Source organism: Chironomus tepperi, unplaced genomic scaffold (assembly GCF_022539635.2).
Source record: "Chironomus tepperi strain 1889 unplaced genomic scaffold, CSIRO-AGI_Ctep_v1 contig_85, whole genome shotgun sequence".
NCBI lineage: Eukaryota > Metazoa > Arthropoda > Insecta > Diptera > Chironomidae > Chironomus > Chironomus tepperi.
In genome coordinates, this window is record NW_027226207.1 from 5,649,020 (window position 1) to 5,663,671 (window position 14,652).

Here is a 14,652-nt window from a genome sequence, read left to right on the forward strand (position 1 = left end):
TTTCCAGTTTTGAATTTATGACTTCAAAAAATCAAGATTTTAAGAATGCGAATTGAAATTAAGTAGGAGTGTCTATCATCAAAACCTGTTCCTGTATACAAACATTTTCTCGTGGTCACGCTTGTTGATAAGCCACAAAAAAACGAAAACAAACGAAGCGCATACATTTTTTCTCATTACTCACTGAATCACATGTACAAGACTAAGTCATAACAACTGAGTATCTCTCTCAATACAATTTTGCCGGTTGAGTATTTAAGTTGATGATCGAAACAAGATTTTTTCCAGTCTCTCATCAGGTTTTAATAACGACGCAAGCAATTATTTTCCCCAAAAAACGATGTATAAAGCAATCACTTTAATATTAAGCAGTTACTTTATTTTATGTTGTGATAGTCGCACAGCTGAGAAATTGAAAGTTCAATTACCGGATGGAAGTAGACTATTAGGTCGGTATCTGACGTCAGACAGTGGTCGAGGTATTCGAGCTTTTATGGGAGTACCTTATGCGGAACCACCGGTTGGAAAGTTGAGGTGGAAAGTAAGTGAAATTGGAAGTGACAATTGTTTATACGTGATTATATAATGACCGCGTCTTCATACAAAGTTGTGCCGCATGACACAGCGAAATGTTGTTGTTTTGAAAGCAGAGATCATTAATATCTTCTATTAACAATTCTTCAGGGTCATTGAGGATCGTTCACAAATGACGTCAAGTTATCTAAACTCTAAAGGTATCAGGTGCACTAATTACACTTTAAGACAGTGAATCTGCCCCAAATATACCAAACATTTGGATTGACCTAATTTATGAACGACCCCAAAGATGACGTCAAAGAAACAAACAGTTAAAAGTTAAGAGTTAATTCAGTACAAATCTCGGAAATGAATAAGCACCAATTGTTAATCACTTTTTACGGGGTCATGATCGAGTAAATCTCATTCATGAAATTGAGAACAGATTGAAAAATATCAGCCAAAATTTCAGTGATCTTTGAATTGTTTTCTTTATCAACACTTTTTTGAGTTTTGATGTTTTGTGTGTAAACAACTAGGTGAAGTGATGATGATAAGATTAGATGTAACCCCTTAATAAAACAGTGACTGATTAGATTGTTAGAACTTTTTGCTCGCAGAAATTCTTTAAAATTCAAGTGCACTTCAAGGTCTTCTATGATCTTAGTTTCTTTGTGTTGCTTTGCTTGTCAAACTTCATGAATAAATGAGTTTAAAAGAAAAAGTCATTAGTAAAGCAGGTGATTGAGAAGCAACAGTTAATAGATTGTTCAATGCAAATTGGTTTCTTAGAATTGAGCTATAATGTACATGAACATTAAGATAGAAACACGCAAATAAATAAATATTGAAGAACTTCACCAAAAACCTTACAATTCCTGATAAACATTTGTAAGGTTTTGAGCTCAAAATATCAAAACATTGCAAAAATTCAGCAGTTCCGAGCAGTCATCAAGAGTTCAAAATGATTACGTACTTTAAATCAATCCAGCAATTATCATCAATTACTTCCTAATAGCTGTCGCTTTAAATCCATAAATTAAATTGCTCAATCACAACAGCATATTTATTAATTGCAATACAATAACTTCTGTTGACATTCGTCATATGATGCGATTATCTCTGAAGTTGTGAATTCTAGTTCAATTAATATGCATTAGATAGCCTTCCGAATTAGAATAATACAAAATTAAAGATTTTTAATCCAAGGTGATAATGCACATGATTAATATACAGCAATGCAAATCAGGTTTCATTGCGTTCTATCTGAATGTTTATATAATTTAAAGTTTTAATTACTAGATTAATACATTAATTTATAACTGATTTTATTTCTAGGCACCTCAGAAAAAGAAGGCGTGGGATGACGTATTAAAAGCTTACTATGATCCACCGTTATGTATTCAACGTGATCCATTTAGACGAGATTATGAGATTTCTGGAAGTGAAGATTGCCTTTACCTCAATGTTTATGCACCAGAAGTAGTCACAGATCCAGTTCCTGTCATGATCTTCTTCCACGGTGGTGGATTGATGTGTGGATCGGGAATTAAACCATTTTACGGACCTGACTCGTTACTTGAACATGATGTGATATACATTGGAGTTAATTATCGACTTGGACCGTTAGGATTCTTATCAACTGGTGATGACAATTGTGCTGGTAATTTTGGATTCAAGGACCAAGTTCAGGCTTTGAAATGGATTCAGGAGAATATTGGTAAGTAGATTAATTGACTAGATCCAGTAGACTTAACAATTTCCATCCATATTCAGCATCATTCGGTGGAAATCCAAATTTAGTAACAATTTTCGGTGAAAGTGCTGGAGGAGGTTCTGTTACTTATCACATGCAATCGAAGCTGTCAAAAGGACTTTTCCATCGTGGAATTGCACAGTCTGGAACCAATTTGGCACCATGGGGAGCTGTTGCTCATAAAGGAGTTGCTGAAGAAAGAGCTCAAGAACTTGGAAAAATGATGGGATGTTCATTTGATGGACATGATTATGGAAAAATGATTGAATGTCTCAGAAATGTCTCTGCAGAAGACATAACAAAGGCCTTCTATGATTTCTTCAAATGGGACACTGACCCAATGGTGAGTAACTTGATTTATGGATTTTAACAATTTCGAGTTCTGAATTTTAATATTTCAGGTTCCATTCCCACCAGTTGTTGAGCATGAACATGAAGGAGCTTTTATAACTGAAAATCCTCGTTTTGTGATGAATCCACATGGCTTAAACATCCCATTGATGACTGGAGTGACCTCTGAAGAAGGTGCATTAAAGACTGGTGCTTTAATTTACAATGATGACTTAAGAGAAGACTTACTGAAGAACTGGGAGAAAGCTCTGTCCACATCCCTATACTATGATCACCATGACAGTCAGAAGCAGGCAGAAATCACAAAGAAAATTGACGAATTCTATTTCAATAACCAAAGATTAACACCTGATACTCATCAAAATTTAACAAATTTATGGACAGATGCTTGGTTCTTCCATGCCATGATTGACTACTTAAAGCTTAGATTCTCAAATGAGAATAGAAATAAAACTTATGTCTACCTCTTCACGCATAAAGGAGCTGCTAGTTTCACTGAAATTTTCAAGGCTGGATCTGAAACTTATTATGGAACTGCTCATGCTGAGGAGCTGCAATATCTGTTTCCTATTAGAAAGGATCTGCATTACTTCTTTTCATCGATTCCAACAGAACAAGATAAGAGAATGAGTAAAATTTTGACAAAACTTTGGGTCAATTTCGCTTATTATGGGTAAGTTGATGCTGTTGTGCAGGCAGTCAATGCCTACTCTGACATATTCTCAAGATTGAGACAATCTTGGTATTGCCAATGCTCTTACATTCTTAGAAAACTAATATAAATTTCCAATTCCAGAAATCCAACTCCAACAGAAGTCGAAGGTCATATTTGGAAGGAAGCGTCCTCATTTCCACTCGATTACTTAAGAATTGGCAACGAAATGGATGAAACCAATGACAATCTAGTGTCGTTAGAGAAGGATTTATATCCCGAAAGAGCTAATTTCTGGAATGAACTAGCTGCGCACTATCCAGCTGATGATGAAAATCTTATTGAACCTAATAGCAAAGCTAATGTGAAGGGAGAGTTGTGAATATTGTTACTTAATGTTAAGAATTGAATATAATCTTAAGAAGAATCTGTGAAAATAAAGCTGCTTTGTAAGCTATAAGTCTATTGAATAACTAAATATACCTGGATTCCTTAATTAATCCTTAATTCTAACTCCTAGGACGGCTTATAGCATCTGGATGTCAATTTTGTCGCACATACACAAATCATCTCAATATCCATTATGGATAAAGCTTGAATTCTCCAATTTTATAGCAACATCCCGGGAAAATCCATAACTGTAACTGCCGGGTTTTCACAGACAAATTATATCCGCCCACGGTTGACATTAAACCAAATCAAAACAAATAAAGACACCCCCGTAACTAATTTCCCGAAAGTATATAAGCAGTCCCATAAAACGACCAACTTTTCAGTTTGTGACTCGTGGATTTAAAGTCGGCAACAAGAATAAGGGATGATAAGACTTAAAGAAAGTTTAGTGATTTTGTGCAGTTACTTCATATTGTGCTGTGACGGTCTCACATCTGAAAGTTTAAAAATTAAATTATCTGATGGAAGTAGACTACTTGGTCGGTATTTGACGTCAGACAGTGGTCGAGGTATACGTGCATTTATGGGAGTGCCTTATGCTGAACCACCAGTTGGAAATTAAGGTGGAAAGTAAGTGATCAACTATGAAAGGATTAAGCTGAAGGAATATTAGCAAAATTGCTAATCTTGTGAGCTTGTGACAATTTTGAAGAGTTTATGGACAATACTGTACAAAAGTCAAGTTTAATGCCATGCCGAATAAAGTGAATGAGCGAATTTTCATGGCTAGTTTAGCGTGGATAAGTGATGATTTGGGAACTTAGTGTGAACAGTTTGTAAATGCACTGGAACATACATATTATTTTTGGAACCGTAGACTGTTATGCCATAAGAATGCTTTAAAGCTTATCAAATATCTGCGGATATTAATAGCAAGTCAAATTGCAAATTAAGCAGCCATAATTCATGCTGAAAGGCGATATTGAATGAACATTCAGAACTGAAAGGTTACTCTATTGTGAATGAGTCTAAGTTCTAGTGATTTACAGAGTTTAGACATGATTAATGAAATTTAGAGCACATTAGAATGTTATTTGTTAATTCATTGACCTTTGTTTTGATTTTTCGTTATCAAAATTCTAGTCATGTCCAAATTTCAGCGCAAAACTTGGACGACTTAATTTATTAATCAGTTCTGTATGATTGCTTAAAGTTAATCAGTTCTATTTTGATGTCTTAACTACTCATTTGGTGACTTTAAAGCCTTTCTGCCTGATTTTGAAAACCACTAGCTTTAGTTCTAATTATCCATCGATCTAAATCACCACATCCTTCACTTCTATAAACAATATAAATCATCAAAACTATCTTTTTCAGGCACCACAACCAAAAAAACCATGGAAAGAACTAAAAAAAGCTTACAAAGACGGACCAGAGTGCCTGCAAATGGATCCATTCCAACGTTACTTTTCCGTAGTTGGTGATGAAGACTGTCTGTTCCTCAATGTTTATGCACCAGAAAAGGTCAAAGATCCATTACCAGTTATGGTATTTTTCCATGGTGGTGGCTTGATGTGTGGTGCTGGTACAAAAGCATATTATGGACCTGATTACTTGCTGGAACATGATGTCGTTTATGTTGGTGTGAATTATCGTTTGGGACCACTTGGATTCTTGTCAACTGGCGACAAAAATTGTCCTGGGAATTTTGGATTTAAGGATCAAGTTGAAGCTTTGAGATGGGTTAATAGGAATATTGGTAAGTTGATACTTTATGAGATCCATTGAGTGTACCTCTAAGTCTTCTATTTTCAGCTGCATTTGGCGGAAACCCTAAGCTAGTGACAATATTCGGTGAAAGTGCTGGAGGTGCATCTGTCACATATCACATGCAGTCAAAGATGTCAAAAGGATTGTTCCATCGTGGAATTGCACAGTCTGGAATCAACTTATCTCCTTGGGGTGCTGTTGCACATTCAGATGTTGCTGAAGAACGAGCACAAAAGTTAGGGGAAATGCTTAACTGCAAATACACTAAAAATGGCGGCTATAAGAAAATGATAAAATGCTTGCGAAAAGTCGATGGACATCTCGTCACAGAACAGTTTTCGAAGTTCTTTAAGTGGGATACAGATCCAATGGTTCCATTCCCACCTGTTGTAGAGAAAGATAACGACGAAGCCTTCATAACCATTAATCCTCGATTCACTGAAAGTCGTCATGGCGATAAAATTCCATTCATGACTGGAATAACATCAGAAGAGGGGCTCCTTAAGACTGCTGCTTTTTTCAACAACAGATCTTTAGCACAGAATCTTATAGACAATTGGAACGATGCCTTACCTATATCACTTTATTATGATCATCACAATCAGGACAAGCAGGATAACATCACAAGGGAACTTGAGAAGTTCTACTTTAATGGCAAACGATTAAAGTCAGTCAATGAACTTTTACAGCCTAAAAACATGGAAGGGCTTACAAATGTATGGTCTGATGGTTGGTTCTTCCACTCAATGATTGACTACTTGAAGCAGAGATTTACCGCCAAAAAATTTGGACCTACTTTTGTCTATGAGTTTACACATAAAGGAGCTACTAGTTTTACTACAGTTTTCAAGGGTGGATCTGAAAATTATTATGGAACTGTTCATGCAGAAGAGCTGCTATATCTGTTCCCGATTAAGAAAGATTTTCATTTCTTCTTTTCATCAATTCCAACAGAACATGACAAGAAGATGATCAAGTTGATAACAAAACTTTGGGTTAATTTTGCATATTATGGGTAAAGTATTGAATTTGACAAGGTATGAGTGATGTTGAAGATGTGTTGAATCTTGGGTTGAGTCATGTGTAAGCTAGTCTGTCAGTGCGATGGTAAGGTCTCTGTGGTCGAGTGATTAGGCAATAGATCGTATATCTTAACTCTGTTTTGTAAGGATGTGGGTTCGATTCCTACCTGAGGCCGATCTTTCAATAATCATATAGATTGATACAGAGTTGGCATTCGGTTGTCTTCGGCCATTTATACCTTCCACCGACGGCAGCTGGTCGTAGTTGACGGCCGATGGTAGACGATATTTGGCGAGCTTTTTCCAATTACCGTCTATAAATTGCCAACTCTGGATTGATATGACAAGAATTCACACAATACTTACGACATTACAGCATGGAACTAAAGGATTAATATTGTATTAAGCCTTTATCAGAGCTCGAAGTCGACTGTAATTTCATGCCGATTCGACTTTTCCATACAAAGTCCTATTTTACTACGAGCTCTGCTATACAGGTTATCATGATAATATTCAATTCAAATTTCCAATTCCAGAACTCCAACACCCAAAGATAACAAACTCAAAAGAGACAACGACGAAGAGAAAAGCAAACTTGTCAAAGAAGTCGAACTGGAACTGAAAAAGAAAAATTGGAAGCAACCTTCACTTTTCCTTTAGACTATATGAGCATTGGAAATGGAATGGACGAAACAAACGAGAACTTCTTGTCTATGGGACTTCGACTGTATCCAGAACGTGCAAGATTGTGGAATAAATTGCAGCCACATGTGCCTACAGATGATGATGGTGAAGAACTCTTTGAGGATGTGAACTTCTGAAAATGATAAAAATTTGAGTAAAAGACATAAAGGTTCAAATTTGAAATTTTTTATTGGCTCTTTTCCAATCCTTAATTCCTATAAATTTTCTACATTTCTATTTTAAATAGAAAAAAAAGTTTTAAAGTTTCCAGATATCCTCAAACATTTCAACTTCTAATAAGTTTGAGAATCTCTGATTATACATAAGTTAGGTTGGATTAAAAATCTATTCTATTTTAATCTAATCTCTCAAAATTGAGTTTTTTAAAAATTTGAGTACTTTTTATTGATTTTTTCACAAAAAAATTGACTATATTCGAACATCATTTAATTATTTATTACTGGATCTAACAACCCAATTGCCCTTTATTATGATTTCATTTTTTTTATTATAAATTATTTACAGTAAAATTAAAAGAAAAAAAATGGTCACTTATGGACTAAGACGAAAAAATATTTTATGGCTACTGAATTGCAATTAATTTTATTATGTTCACTTACTGCTTTGTACAAAAAAATAATCAAATGGTTGGGGATGGGGTCGATCGTAAGTGACGTCTGGAATTTTAGAAGCTTAGGTATCGAGACAACGTTCTATACATTTGTGGTGATTGAGCAGATTGGAATCTTGGGTATCGAACCATATCTAGACAAATCTGCTAGTGCGAGAGTAAGGCCTCTGTGGCTGAGAAGATAGACAACAGATCGAATACATGTATCACTCTTTTGGGTTCGATTTCCACCAGAGTATGATCTCTCAATCATAGAGTGCTGTCGATATGACATGGATTCGCACAATGTCCACGAGATTAATGATTGAGGAATCAGATCTGATGAGAATCGAACTCTATGTCCTCATATATAATTCGATGCCTTAGATTTGACCCTATTCAGACATCACAACTTAGATTCCCAAAATGAATTAATCCTGATCTTAAACTTCTAACAATTCCAGAGACCTAACATTTCTAATACCTGAAGTACTACCTTCTAATATCCAGAACCCATCATTAACGATCAACACCCACTTTATGGCCGTTCTGTGTTCAAATGGCACACAATAATAATTTACGATGAATTTTCATCACTTCCGTTATCGTTTAATATCAATATGTTATTATCATTTGACATGTCATTATGACTATAGTCATCATGTGACATACCTGGACGAATTCTATGATTATGAAATGATAATTGATTACGACTTAAGACAGCCATTGAGCATTCAAGACAATGGTAATGTGTTTGTTTTAATGTATACATGCATTCACCATCGGGACTACATGGATCGGGAATATTGCAGTGTTCATTATTGGAATATTTACGGAAACCCGCTTTATTTATGTATTCTTGCTTGCTATGTTGTCGCCGATGTGCGACGACTTTATTTGTATCCGAACAAATGTAATTGCACTTTAGACAATGAAAATGTGAGGATTTATTATGTGGACCTAAATTCTTATTGTAAGCACAATTTGAATATCCGCAATGCATATTTGCACGGAATTGTTTAAAGTCATCGCCCATCAGTTTATCGAGACGTTCGTGACGTGCTGTATGTTGCACGAAACGTGTCTTATCGCAGAATGAATAGAAGCAATCTTTACGACAGCAATGGAAATGCGATTGATGATTTCGATAACCGCAATTTGGGAAGTTACAATCTTGATTAAATCTAAATTTCAAATATCCAGTTGGAACTGAATCGTCCTTGTAAGATTTCTTTTGATATTCTTTTGGACGTTCGGAAATTTTTGATTTTTTCTGTAGATTTTGCATCTCGTCAAATTGCTCCAATTTTCTCTTTTGTGCAAGCAAGGATGACTTCATGTTGGGCAATGAAAGACCGAAATCGAATCCTCCAGCGCCGGCAAGAGCGGGAAATGGAAATTGCATTAATGGCATTTGTTGTTCCATTCCTAAACCAGGAATAGATTGATTGCCAATAAATGGATATAGACTTTGATAATAAAGGGAATTTTGCTGATAAAGCTGTGCTAAATTAGCAAGTTGAAGGTTCTGTAATGACAAATTGTCCATTACACCAGCTGCTGATGCAGCATTTGAATGTGGAAGTGGAAACATTAAGTTTTGAAGTACACTCTGATTTGGAAGTGCATTTTTACTTAAGTCATGTGGTTCTGGTTCTTCCTTCTTCATATGAGAACTAGAAGATGATTGCTGATCATTTTTATCACTTTCTGAATCGTCAAACATTCCACCGAGCTTTGTCTGTTGATGTTTGAGGTAATGAATTTTCAATTTCATGGCATCAGTGAATCCTTGATTGCATAAATCACAGTGTTCATGTTTCTTGCGCTTTAATTTACAGAATGGTCGATCACATGTTGAATCATCATCATTGTATGACTGATTATGTTTATTGTCAGTCGGTGATGACATCGAGGAGGATTTTGAGGGAGATTCATATTCTGAGTTTGTGTTTTGTGGAATCCATGTACCAGCTGCACGTACAACTGTTGGATGGAAGAGAAAGTACATTTGTTAGAACTTTGTAGGTTAAGTTTTTGAGGATTCTAACCTCAAAATTCCAAATTGAATTGTATAACTTACCAGATATCTTATCATCATTGCTGCTTGATGTCTCAGATGCTTTAGACACCTTAGTCGTCTTAATCAAGTCAACATCGCTGTTAAGTGCAACCTTTTGTTCATGGTTGAAGAAGCTCTCATTGATCTTTTGAATCATGGTTCTTTCATCAATTCTTTCATGACGTGGCGAAATGTTTTGTTCCAAAAATCGTTGTGCAGTCAAAGGTTGAATTGGTTGTGGTCGTGCCTTAATTAAATCTGATTCACTTATGTCAAAACTTTCATAACTTTCTTCAATGTTTTCTTCACAGATGTGTTCTGTCATCTCCATTGGCATTGAAAATGAAAATTTACAGAGAATGCAGTGGTAATGACATGAGATCTGAAATATATAACAAAAAGGAATTGAATGAGAATGAAGGAATTGAAAAAGAAATGAAATATGATAATTTTTACCTTATTGTAGCAACAACCAGTTAGTTTACAATCGTAATTCCTATCAAAATATTCATAATTCTCCAAAATTTCCATCTTTGCATGAAAATCATTCAAATGATGATCCATTTGGGACAGATGATTTGTCGAAAAATGACAATACTTTGAGAAATTACAATGATAATGTAATAGTTTCTGGAATACGCATGATGAATCCAAACATTTTTCATTTGATTGAATTATCTCAATTTTTGACACATAATCTCCCTCGGATGAAGATTCACGTTTTTCTGGTTTTATTTTTTGATTTACATTTTGAGCATTTTGATTTGTGGTTTGTGATTGATTTGATGATGTTGATGAATGTCCTTTGCTGTTTTGATCATTACGTTCGAGTTTGAAGCTTGTGAAGATTGCTTGAGGTGGATGGTGAGTCTGAAAAGAAATAAATAAGAAATGAGTTATTATGATCCAAAAAATGAATAATTTTGTGTTATTGATGCTGTTTGCAGGCTGTGTAAGTGGTCAGGGAGGTTCAAATGCCTTTAAATTGGACTTTTTGAAATGTTTTAATGTTGAACTTTGGATATGACATCCAAAATTTCAATTTGTTCAATGCCAGTCTACACAACCTTAAAAGCAGCATTTACTTACATTATTATACACTTCAACCACACGATTCTTTGGTGGACGACCACGTTTACGGTTGAAGAATCCTTCAATTGATGTAATTTGTAGTAAATTTGAATTTTGCATTATACTATCAGCACCACGATTCAATTCATGCATTCTCAGATGCTCAGAAATGTCTTTAAGATTGCGCGGAACAACAGCCTCACAACCAGTTATTAGGCAATGTAAATGTGACTCATTATTGGACATGAAACATTCCAATAGTGATTTATTTGATGATGTTTTAACATTCAAGTCAAGTGGCTCATTTGAAAGTTGTTGTTGCCGCGTACATTGATCTGTGAAATATTGATTAATTATTTGCTCGACTTCCTCAATTGTTGGTGTCTTAATTTCTTCATTTTGTGTGACATTCTGTATAACAGACTTTGGAATTCCATCTTCAATTCCATCACTCATTCCATTCTCCATACCAGCTTGCATACCATTTTGATCACATTGATCAAGATTTGTTGGTGACTCATGTCCATTTGACTGTTGTCTATGATTTTTCTTCATTTGTTGCTTTTCTTGAATTTGTCGTAATAATTCTGGTGTGACATTAGCTTGTTGATTTACAGCTGTATGACTTAATAAAACATTCAAATTTTCCATGGTTGCATTGTTGAGTAATTTATTAAATTTTTCAGTTGTTGCTTGATCGGCAACTGGAAATTGATTGAGTGCTGGTGGGGGTGGAGGCTTTGGTGCCAAATCCAATCCATGAAATGATTGAAGGGCAGCTAATTCTGATTCTGTAAGATCTTTTGCGGTATGTCCCATCTTAAAACGACGATATGCCATTTCGGCATCCATTCTTTCATGTTTACGTTTGTGACTTAAAAGTTGTCCACTCGAATGAAGTACGTATGTGCAATTTGGACGAACACAGTGAATATGATTGCAGATCATTGTAAATCTACATCCATCGACACGACATGGTTCGGTTTTTAAGAATTTCTTAAAGCCGTCTTTATATAGTTGTTCATCTTTCATATGATATGTCTTGTGCTTTTCCATATCAGCTTTATTTTTGAACGTATATTTACAACGACGACAATGAAAATGTGTTGTACATTGGCCATAAAAGATACAATGTTGTACCATACATTTTTCTGTTGCACGATATCTATGGAATCCTTCCTGATAGATTTGTGAATCTTTTCTATGATAATTTGAATGCATTTGAACATCACTTGTACTTATGTATGTCTTATCACAACGACTTTGTATACAGTGATAATGTGTCTGTTTACGATTATGTTGACAATATCCAAATTGTGTTGTACAATCGTCAGATGATGTAAAACGCAAGAAACCATGACTTAGTGATTCAGATCTCTTCTTGTGCCATTTCAAATGTCTTATAATCTCCTCCTTTTTATTCAACATTTTATTTAAACATTGAATGTCATAGCAGTGGTAATGCTCACGTTGATTCTCATTTTGACATTGCTCGGTGTGACAATCAACGTATGATTGATACTTTGTTAGATATTTTGAGTATTCAGCTGTTATTGGAAATTTAAATAATAAAAAATATAAATACACAGATTAGTTTAAATGCATTTTGTAAAGAGTTTTTTCGTTTGTTTGTCTGCCATTGAGGAATTTCGTATGGCATTGGAAGGGATTTGAATCTTAAATTGAGGATTTTTTGTGAATAAATTTTTGTGAATAAAAGTTTCTTTGCTGTTTTGTGTTGTTTATGCTTGTTGTACAATAGCAGATTACTTATTGAAGCACAATAGAGTTTCTAGAAAGTAACTAAATGCTTTAAATACTTAAATTTGTAAAAATTCACTAAATTTCAATGTTTACTAATTTTTCTTTCTTCTACGAACTGAAGTTGGCTTCATTTTTTAAAAATGTGTGAATATTCAAATTTAATTTAACCGTTTAAAGTTAAAAATTTAATTTACGAGATAATTCTGTCAATAACTTAAAACATTTCTCAATTTGTCATCACTTAAGCAGCAATTTTCGCTTTCAATTGAGAATAAGAAGAAAAAACAGAAATTAAATTAATCATCCAGATTTTAACCAAGCCATGCCAAGCCATAAAAACAAATTGTGGGGAAAAATATGAATCCATAGCTTGGGATTTTTATATTTTTAATAAATTTCAATTGAGCAAAATTGACGAAATCTTTTTTATTCGAAAAAATCTTAACTCAATTTTTATTTTATATTTTTCTCGCTGTTCTGGATGAGTTTTTTGGTCTTATTTCGGGAAGGGAGATCATAAAAATTTATCGCGACTCCATTCCACTGGCAATCTGCTGTTTCGATGTATATAGAAAAAATTCTTGACGTTTAATTTTCGAGAGAAAAAAATATAAAAATTCTCCGTCATCACAGAATATCCATCAAAAATTCTTTATTTGAAGTAATTTAACCCAATTTAACCTAAACCACATTTTTTTTTCTGTGAACGATCGCGTTATGTGTGCTCTGTCTATTAATGCTTATGATGATTTCTCATATTTTTTTTTTGTACACAAAAAAATATTTTTATGAATTGAAATTGTCATCAAAAAAATTGGATGACAAACAGAAAAAAACAGCTTCACTTCACTCTCCACACACTCTGTTTAAATGAAAAACAATTCAAATAATATTTTTTTATGGAAATTATTCACTTGTGTTATTGCAAAATATTCTCGCATTGTTTGGAAATTACTCATATTATAGATGTAAATTTATTTCTAAATGGCCAATAATTGCCGAGAAATCAAAAATTACTCACCAATCAACTGCTTTTCCGATTGTTCGTTGTTCATGTTTGAGAGTTGCATCATTGGATTGTAGAAGTTCTGTGGAAATCAAGAAAAATTAGTTGAATAATCCAATTATTGTAGATTTTGATTTTAATGGTTTTCTAAAATTTGAATTTTAACGATCTTCAAAAATTTGAATTCTTTAAGTTCAAAATATTCAAATTTTCAAAAATTCGAGATTTTGAAATTTTTTACAATTTTTTTGGCACTCATTCAAATTTTGAAAACCGTTAAACACTTAAAAATCACAATTCACTGTTAAACTCACCACTGGAGATGATTTATCAAGCAAACTTTCAACATTCTTCAGTGACAACTTCGAGCTATCGAATGACGAATAATCACTCTCTTCCTCACGATCTGAATCCTCTACAGCACCATTCATATGCATCGATAAACTAACTGCACTCTGTCGACCTCCCATGCGTTGCTCCTCATCCGAGAAATTATTCGAATCATCATTATAATGTGATCGCTTATTGAAATCTTCATAATCACTTTCAGTTTCACATTTTAATGTTTTGGCACTAGATTTAACTGGTGTATTACGTGACGATGATTGATGCTCATAATTTTCCTTTGCATCGTCATTATTATTATTATTAATATTTCTCTGTTGTGTTTGAATGGGTGTACGCGGTGGTGTTGGAGGCTCCAATGTTGATTGTGTTGATGCTGATGGTGATGCTTGACCTGGAATGATAGAAAAATTTTCATCAAATTTGACTGTATTAGATAAGTTGAGGAAGAATAATCTTGAAAATAATTCCAGATTGAAGTTTTGCATCTTGATAAATTTTTTGGTTCTTTTTTTTTTTGGATAAAATTCTAATTGACGATGTGACTAGTTCAACAGCATCTCAAAGAATGACTAAGAAATATTTCTTTATGGTAGACCCTGCAGTGACCTGAGAATTTTTTTTATATATTTTTATATTTTCAACCCTAA

The 14,652-nt window shown here is 34.1% G+C and overlaps 2 protein-coding genes across 3 annotated transcripts in view; one reads left to right on the forward strand and one right to left on the reverse strand.

The window, feature by feature from the left end:
• Window positions 1-300: 300 nt before the first annotated feature.
• Window positions 301-6,466, forward strand: LOC139086519 (carboxylic ester hydrolase-like). The gene is made up of 7 exons (XM_070634985.1): window positions 301-541; window positions 1,855-2,236; window positions 2,293-2,615; window positions 2,674-3,296; window positions 3,420-3,654; window positions 5,031-5,427; window positions 5,484-6,466. The coding sequence occupies exons 1-7, from the start codon at window positions 341-343 to the stop codon at window positions 6,455-6,457; spliced, it is 3,135 nt and encodes a 1,044-aa protein (XP_070491086.1). The 5' UTR covers window positions 301-340; the 3' UTR covers window positions 6,458-6,466.
• An 848-nt stretch (window positions 6,467-7,314) lies between these two features.
• LOC139086188 (zinc finger protein castor homolog 1-like) overlaps window positions 7,315-14,652 on the reverse strand; it is a 61,122-nt gene continuing 53,784 nt past the window's right edge. For both annotated transcript variants that reach the window (XM_070634557.1, XM_070634555.1), the window contains 6 exons: window positions 13,972-14,396; window positions 13,673-13,739; window positions 10,906-12,434; window positions 10,273-10,686; window positions 9,838-10,198; window positions 7,315-9,740 (listed from right to left, as the gene is read on the reverse strand). In XM_070634557.1, coding sequence (XP_070490658.1) covers window positions 8,332-9,740; window positions 9,838-10,198; window positions 10,273-10,686; window positions 10,906-12,434; window positions 13,673-13,739; window positions 13,972-14,396 — 4,205 coding nt within the window. In that variant the 3' untranslated portion in view covers window positions 7,315-8,331. The remainder of the gene's footprint in view (window positions 9,741-9,837; window positions 10,199-10,272; window positions 10,687-10,905; window positions 12,435-13,672; window positions 13,740-13,971; window positions 14,397-14,652) is intronic.

Bases quoted from the DNA above. Each gene is read 5' to 3' on its own strand.
- LOC139086519 (XM_070634985.1), top strand. From the start codon at position 341: ATGTATAAAGCAATCACTTTAATATTAAGCAGTTACTTTATTTTATGT. The intron at 3,655-5,030 runs TGAATATTGTTA...ATAAATCATCAA, and splicing joins CTAATGTGAAGGGAGAGTTG to AACTATCTTTTTCAGGCACC. The intron at 5,428-5,483 runs GTAAGTTGATAC...TTCTATTTTCAG, and splicing joins ATGGGTTAATAGGAATATTG to CTGCATTTGGCGGAAACCCT.